Source organism: Guillardia theta (assembly GCF_000315625.1).
Source record: "Guillardia theta CCMP2712 unplaced genomic scaffold GUITHscaffold_74, whole genome shotgun sequence".
Lineage (NCBI taxonomy): Eukaryota > Cryptophyceae > Pyrenomonadales > Geminigeraceae > Guillardia > Guillardia theta.
The window spans coordinates 53910-61436 of record NW_005434600.1 but is presented as its reverse complement, the minus strand read 5'-3'; the positions used below and the strand labels follow the sequence as shown (position 1 = coordinate 61436).

The 7527-nt window shown below is 50.0% G+C and overlaps 1 protein-coding gene across 1 annotated transcript in view; it reads left to right on the top strand.

The window, feature by feature from the left end:
* GUITHDRAFT_114278 (hypothetical protein) overlaps window positions 1-7473 on the top strand; it is a gene marked incomplete at both ends in the record, with an annotated part of 12846 nt that extends 5373 nt beyond the window's left edge. Inside the window, 19 exons of the mRNA XM_005826472.1 lie at window positions 115-163; window positions 209-355; window positions 403-813; window positions 1078-1135; window positions 1179-1270; window positions 1326-1392; window positions 1441-1494; window positions 1793-1971; window positions 2020-2106; window positions 2404-2491; window positions 2543-2587; window positions 2641-2715; window positions 2964-3430; window positions 3749-4036; window positions 4395-5625; window positions 5841-5902; window positions 6126-6552; window positions 6604-6785; window positions 6988-7473. Coding sequence (XP_005826529.1) covers window positions 115-163; window positions 209-355; window positions 403-813; window positions 1078-1135; window positions 1179-1270; window positions 1326-1392; window positions 1441-1494; window positions 1793-1971; window positions 2020-2106; window positions 2404-2491; window positions 2543-2587; window positions 2641-2715; window positions 2964-3430; window positions 3749-4036; window positions 4395-5625; window positions 5841-5902; window positions 6126-6552; window positions 6604-6785; window positions 6988-7473 — 4495 coding nt within the window. The remainder of the gene's footprint in view (window positions 1-114; window positions 164-208; window positions 356-402; window positions 814-1077; window positions 1136-1178; window positions 1271-1325; window positions 1393-1440; window positions 1495-1792; window positions 1972-2019; window positions 2107-2403; window positions 2492-2542; window positions 2588-2640; window positions 2716-2963; window positions 3431-3748; window positions 4037-4394; window positions 5626-5840; window positions 5903-6125; window positions 6553-6603; window positions 6786-6987) is intronic.
* Window positions 7474-7527: the final 54 nt, after the last annotated feature.

The window sequence follows — 7527 nt, the reverse complement described above, 5'->3', positions numbered from 1 at the left end:
GCTCCTCTCCTCTCATCTCCTCTCCCACTCCACTCCTCTCCTCTACCCTCCTCTACTCTCCTCTACTCTCCTCTCCCTCCCCTCCCCTCCTCATCTCACCCATCACAACAACAGGAGCATCCGTGACAGCGACATCTCCACATGCATGGAGTGGTGCAAGGAAGTATGCATACCCGTCAGCCCTTTCCTCCCTCTTGCTGTCCTCCAGGAAAGTTCCACAACCTCCACGGTCAGTCAGTTTGTTCTGTTCACTGCACTTTCAACACTCATCGAAAGCACTCAGGACAAGAATTGTTCTCCATCGCACAACGTCTGTCTCAGCATCCAAGAAGTTGTCAGTCAGTACATCATGCAGGTTGTCACTGAGCACTCTGACTGCGCTCCTGACATGTGAACAACCAGGTGGAGAAAGGAAAGTCGTACTTCGTCCTCGAGGCAACTTCAGGAACAAACCAGCCAGAGAGCGAGTCCTGGAGGAAGAACCAGCAGGCTGAAAAGCAAGGGGGCAGCCTTTCCCGCAGCTCCTCGCAGACAGACTCGCTCAGCGTCATGTCAGTGAGTTCAAACAACTTCGAAGTTAACAAGGAGTTGTCATATTCAATCCTCACCAAACTTGAATTCCGAGGTTGTACGTCGGGATCAGATGCCAAGGATGTAGAGATTGTGTTGTTGTGCTACTTCCCTACAAGCATCTTGTCGGCCGATGCAAGCAGCAGGCAGGCAGAGAAGGAAGAGGCAGAAAATCTTTCTTCTTGTCTGAACAAGAGCAACAAATCAAAATGGCAAGATATGCAATCAACCCGAATCCTGCAGGTCTGAGAGTTGAAAACAACAACTCATTCCCCTCCATGTTGTCTTCGCCCTTCCATAGGCTTTCTTCATGTGACGAATTGATCACCGTTGGAGATACATCTTCATGTTTGCTGATTCGATACGCCTTCCTCTTACATTTGAATTTTCCCTTGATACAAGTTTTTCCCTTGACGCATCTAAGTTTTCACCATGATGCGTGTACATTGCCTTGGTCCTTGTATAGTTTCTGAATGTATCTAAATCTTCCGCTCACTTTCGTCACAGCTCGATCAAGTACCGGACTCATACAAGCTCTGCGTCGGGGAGAGAGTGAAAGCAATCAGTGCGTACTTGACACCCTTTGCTCCTTGTTGAGATGTTTGCAGGAGGAGCAATATCTGCATGCATCCTCAGTCGAAGTTGTATCCTCTTCAGCCTTGCACCTGAGCTCCTCAACACAGTCTTGCAGCTGCTGCAGGTACAAGAGAAGATCTTGCTCGAGCTTGTTGTTGTCAGCTGATACGCGGGGATAGGAGACAGTTTGGAACAATGCGGATAGAGGGCTGATGAAGGGAAGTTACAACTTCGAACTTGCAGATGGTAAAGCATGAAACCTTGTGATGTTTGTGTTGCTGACTGAGATTTTAGGTGTAGACAAGCAGGTTTGCTATGACGAGATGATCAGAAGGCTATGTCGAAGAAGTACTCTACAGGTGACTTGGATGAAGTAATGTTGGAGATGATGTTGAGATTCCGAGTGCTCCCCATGATATCTTTCCTTGTATTTGCTCTTTCTTCATGTTTTTCATCTCATCCTGAATTTTCAACTTGTCAAGTTCACCCGGATCCAAGAAGACATGTTCATCTCTCATTTTTATCACGACGAGTGGAAAGAAAGGAGGTCCAGATCTCAACTGTACGGCGATGTCAGAGAATCAAAGGCTGTTAACAACGAGGACAAGTAAGAACTTAATGTCTTGTTTGACTTGCTTGATTGCAGTCAATCCCTCACAAGTTTTCTTGTTTTATCTCAGCAAAATTGCAGCCAACGTTGAAGGAAATGAGAAACCAGACACGAATAACACAAACACTCTAGATTCCGCACTCGTATCAAAAAGCTGTTGTCAGCAACAACAGATCTGGAACTTTGATGCAAACACCGTCGAGTCTGCATGGATTGTGGGATTTTTACCAATTTCTTACTTTCTCTCACAGACTCTTTGGCAGATTGCGCGAGTCGGCAATGATACTTGTGAAATTTCGTACCACAAAAGTTGTGAACAAGGGCCCTCATTGCAAGATATTATCAACGAGGTGAAACAGTGAACCTCTTTTGATTGTCTTTCCTCTGAGGGAAGATACATTACCCGCACCCCTCTTCCTCCTGTTGTCTTCCCCTTTCTGAACTACAACGACAACAAAGACAACAACATCATCAGCATCATCACTATTTCTATCATCATCATGATTATCATCACCTTCACCATCACCATCTCCATCATCTCCCATCGTCACCATTTCCATCATCATCATCACCATTTCCATCATCATCATCATCACCACCACCACCATCGTCATCATCAAAGGATTAGTATCTGAATTCTGTGACAGGTTCAAGAAGTCTGCCGGGACGCCAACAGAGCTGTAATGTTGAGCTCAGTGCTGGAGAGCAGAGTTCTCAACGTACAGCTACTACAATGTGAGAGCACGCATTCACAAACACGCTTGTCTTGTTCAAGTGTTTGAGCAGATGCGAGTGAGAGGAAACAAGAGCAAGTTCAGGTAGAAGAGCAAGGTTTGGTCGAGAGGAGCGTCGCAAAGTTGAGAAAGGCTGATCATTCTCCACAGAGAGATCGTTCAAGTGCATGGTGGAAGAGACGGTTGAAGAGACTTTCTTCAAGTGCAAAGTTTGCGCGACTATGAGTGAGTTTGTATCTGCTAGAGAATTCCTCTGCTTCTTTTCCTCTAGCAAACTCCTCCCTTCAGCCTCTCCTCTCCTACCCTACCCTACCCTACCCTACCCTCTCCTCCTCTCCTCTCCTCTCCTCTCCTCTCCTCTCCTCTCCTCTCTCCTCCTCTCCTCCTCTCCTCCTCTCCTGTCCTCTCCTCTTTTCTCCTGTCTCCTACCTCCTCTCTCCTTTCCTCTCATTCCCTAACTTTCCGCGTTACAGCCGTCAACGTGTATGGACGTCTCAGTGCAGAAGACGCGATGAAATTTCTAAGAACAAAAATTCTACAGCCTCACACCATCATGAACAACAAATCAGTCTTCATCTTGCAAGAATCCACAGGAAATGTCTACCTCATCACATCCGAAATTATCTCCAACAGTGAAGACAGAACGATCGACGCCCCTCAACAAGACAAGTCAGACACGTCAACCGAAATTCCTCAACAAGACAGATCAGAAGACGTCTGTGAAACAGAGGAGCAAATCAGAAAGCAGCAAGCTTCTTACGACCACAAAAAGACTTGCCAGTCTTCAATATCTCGCTCCCGCATCGTCTTCTCGCTATTTGGAGTCGATGCACCTTGTACTGACTTTCTCTGCAACTTCTCAGGGATTCTCCAGTCAGCAATTGATGACCTTGCTCAAAGGACTTTAGCTTTCATGCTGATGAGAAATCCGCAACTGAAGGTAGACATTGATGTTACAAACAAGACTCTAGACTGTCCTCCAAGAGTGCGATCCTGGTTGTCTTTGTTCTGCTGTTCGTTTATGCTCTTCTTCATTCTGCTGTTCTGTGTCCTCCAAAGAACGTCATCATCATCACCACCACCATCATCATCTCTATCATCTCAATCATCATCATCATCATCATCGTCATCATCATCATCATCGTCATCATCATCATCATCATCATCGTCATCGTCATGATCATCATCGTCATCATCGTCGTCATCGTCATCGTTGCTTTCACATCACAAACAATTTCTGTTCTGACACATGTTGCAGCTGTCACAATCTGACATTTCCATGATCGCCCCAACAAAAGCCTCAGCGGCAATCTCTGGATCCGTCTTCCTCCCCAAGCATTTTGCCTCTGATTCTTTCCTGCCCCTCTTCATCGAAAGGAGCTTGCAGAGAAATTTCTTCCCGCTGTGTGTTGAGAAGAGTACAAGAAGTCCATCATTCATGATGCTTGATGAACAAGAAATCGCTGACAAGTCAGAAGAGAACAGAGAAGATGCCAGCAGGTTCTCGAACAACTGCCCCAAGATTCTTTTCATCTATGCACATCAGGTGACAATTCAACACGCTTTGCCTGTACATCTCACCTGAACCATCGTCGCATTCAACAAACATCCAGTTGTTTCTGACATTCACATATTCCACAACTGACACTTCTTCCCCCATTCTCAACCTTGTTCTCCGCGCTGAACTTCTCCGTTCCCTCTCATCTCCACTCTTTCTTCTCTTTCCGTCTCTCCCCTCCCCATCCTCCTCCTCTCTTGCTCTTTCTCTCATATTTTCTCTTTTTGTCACTTTTGATCCTCTATCATCCCATCTTTCTCTCTCCCCCTTATCTCCATCCTCACCTCTCAACCCCATGCTTTCCTCTCCTCCCGTTTCTCTTTTCTCATCTTCTTCCTCCCCTCAGGATGACGAGAATGAGTTGTTGTCGAGACATCACGCGGCGAGCATGGCAAGAAAACCTCATCATCTCTCCATATCCAACAGGAACTCCATTGCTGATGTTTCACCGCTCAACGTTCATTCTCCAAACACCGCCATCGCTCAAACAAAGTTCAACCTCGGCAATGGACTGGCCCTGTTTGAGTTGCAGCTGGCAGCCAGGCCGACTCACGTGCCAACAAAGGAGGAGGAGGGCGTCTTGTTGGATCTGCTCGACGATAGTGAATGCATCCGAGCACAGTGGGTAGCAGACGACGAGTCAAGAGGGAGCGAGCCCTCAGAGGCATCACTCGGCAAGAATGACGACGATGGCAATGACGATAACAACAATGATGTCGACGACGATGATGACGATGGTGATGATGTTCGGTTCTGCCGAGTTACCCTATGGTTGCAAGGTCAGGTCAAAGCGAACAACCTGGTCCAGAAGATAGTCTCTTGCTTCGACCAGGCCATGCTGGAGTCAGCATCCGAGATGTACTTTGATGTCCCGCTCTCTCCCTCCCTCCCTCTCTGCAAGGGGATGGTAGAGCAGACGCTGGAGTGCTGGGGGAAACTTTCCCTCCTCCCCTCCTCCCCCATCCAGACGTGCCAAGTCAAGTCTGAGCTCGGTCTTCCTCCCTGGATCAGCAAAATTCTCATCTGCGATATCATGAGGGAGATTTCTTCGATCCTGAAAGACAACTCCTTTATCAAGACATGGCAGATTTGCTCCCCTCCTCCTCCCTCTTCCTCCTCCTCCTCCTCCTCCCCCTCGTGCACTCCCTCCTCTCCCCACAATCCCTCCCCTCCCGACGAGATCATTCCTGTCGTCGTCCGCCGCGACTCGGCCAAGGGCGCCCTGCTCGACCTGTCGGAGCTAGCGGGAGGATGGTTGAGAACGGAACATGTGCAGGGAGGGAGCTGGAGCTATAGATCTGTGTGCTCGAACGTGGAGGGGAGGAAGGACCAGGGAGCAACGAGCACACTTCGCATTCCGACTCTCCGCGCGCGGTTGAACGATGGGGATGCGATCATGCCGAAAGTTGTTCTGCTCACGGCATGCAAGCAGCAAGTCCAGATGTTCTTTTACGGATGCGAGGTACTGATTGTGATGATTTTGCTGTTGATGTTGTTGGTGAAGAGGAGGAGAAGATGTGGAATTGATGACGATGACGATGATGATGACGATGACGATGACGATGACGACGATGAGGGTAAAGGGGGAGATCACGATGACAATGGACATTGATGATAAGGATTGAAGAAGGAGCGGAGACAATGGCTAAATATGATGATTCTCTATACTACATTTGTTCTCTTCTTTCTCACATTGATTGCTAATGGTTTCGTGGTCAGATTGAAAGCACTTGCGCAAAGATGCATGATTTCATCAAGAGCTATATCTTGAAGATTGAGTGTTTGCAATCAGCGATGCAATATGCACTTTGCTGCAAGATGGGACTGCGGCAGATATGCCTGACTCCGACGATGGTAAGTGCGTGATAGCGATCAAGGAGGGAGAGGGAGGGGGGAGGGAGCGAGAGGGGAAAGGGAGACCGAGCAAGCTTGGAGTAGTATTTCAGAGAGGGCAGCAGCAGCAGCAGCAGCAGCAGCAGCAGCAGCAGCAGCAGCAGCAGCAGCAGCAGCAGCAGCAGCAGCAGCAGCAGCAGTTCTCAACCTCAGGGTCTGACTCCCTCCTGATCTCTCGCAACAGACCAACCTCGGCTTCAAGGACGTCGAGGAATCGTTCCGGACGCTAGAGGAAACTTTCCACACTCCTTCAAGGCAGGAGCCGAGCTTGACTTCCCAAGGGCTCGACGAACCCTCCCACCATCTCCCCCACGAGGGCTCGACGCATGCAGGCAAGACGTCGGTGGGTGTCAAAGAGATCATCAGCAAGAGGTCAGCTAGGGCGTCAGCGAGGATCCTCAACTTTCATTCAGCATCGCACTCACGATTGCTGAGCCAAAAGCTGCCAGGGAAGCAAGAGGCTCTCGCCTCCCCCTCCTCCCTCCAGTCTCCCGGAGCGACACAGAGCAAGAAGGCTGAGATGGAGTCGCAACTGTCCAGCAAGCAGTCGTACCCCGATAGATGCGCGCAGTCCGCCTCCTGTCGCATGCTCGACCCTTGCTTGTTCCACGGTGAGCGCTCGTTGGTGTTCGACCTGTTGATGACAGTGACATGTCTTCTAGCGTCCATGATGTGCTTGGACGGCGCAGCATGCGCTCCTCCTCATACCCTTCAGCTCGTCGTTGCGCTGAATCGCGAGGTCAACATGGACCTTGTTCCTTGCAACCTGGGCATCAACCAGATCGTTGACCTGCACGCGGAGATGTCAACTAGGAAGGGCTTCGTCCACCTGCACTCTCTACAGGTACTTGTTCTCCTCCTCCTCCTCCTCCTCCTCCTCTTCCTCCTCCTCCTCCTCCTCCTCCTCCTCTTCCTCCTCCTCTTCCTCCTCCTCCTCCTCCTCCTCCTCCTCTTCCTCCTCCTCCTCCTCCTCCTCCTCCTCCTCCTCCTCCTCCTCCTCCTCCTCTCTTTCCCCTCAATAAACCATGACACCTGAAACCTTTCAGAACTGGAAATCAATGTTTCCCTCCCTGAGCTGCAAGCCTCCCAGCGTCAGGCATGTCGTAGCACAGACCAAGGCTGAGCATGAGGCGATTTTGATCATTGAGCTGATCCCTCGATCCGATCACATCGCACATGAAAGTCAGAGACAGCAGCAGGAAGTCAGTCAGACTGCTCCGTCCCGCACCGCCACCTCGTCGCTGCCGTCGTCACAGGCCAAGAGCAGGAGCAGCGAAGGCTCGTCGAGGGCTCAGGAACTTGTAGACTGCAGGCAACTAGGACGAACCGGCTACTGCAGCTGCAACCTCTACCGAGTATTGACTTCCGAGTCTGCATGCCTGCCTGCTTCCCACGGAGAGCAGGACGCCTCCTCCTCCTCCTTCTCCTCCATCAGTCAGCTTGTCGGGAGCAACCGGGTGGCGGATGAGCTGCTCTTAGACACTATGAAGTTCAACATGGAAGATGCAGCGCTGGAGCGGGTGAGATCTTGATCCCTGCCTCCTCCTCCTCTTTCACCACCACCATGGAGATGGGCTCAGCGCAAT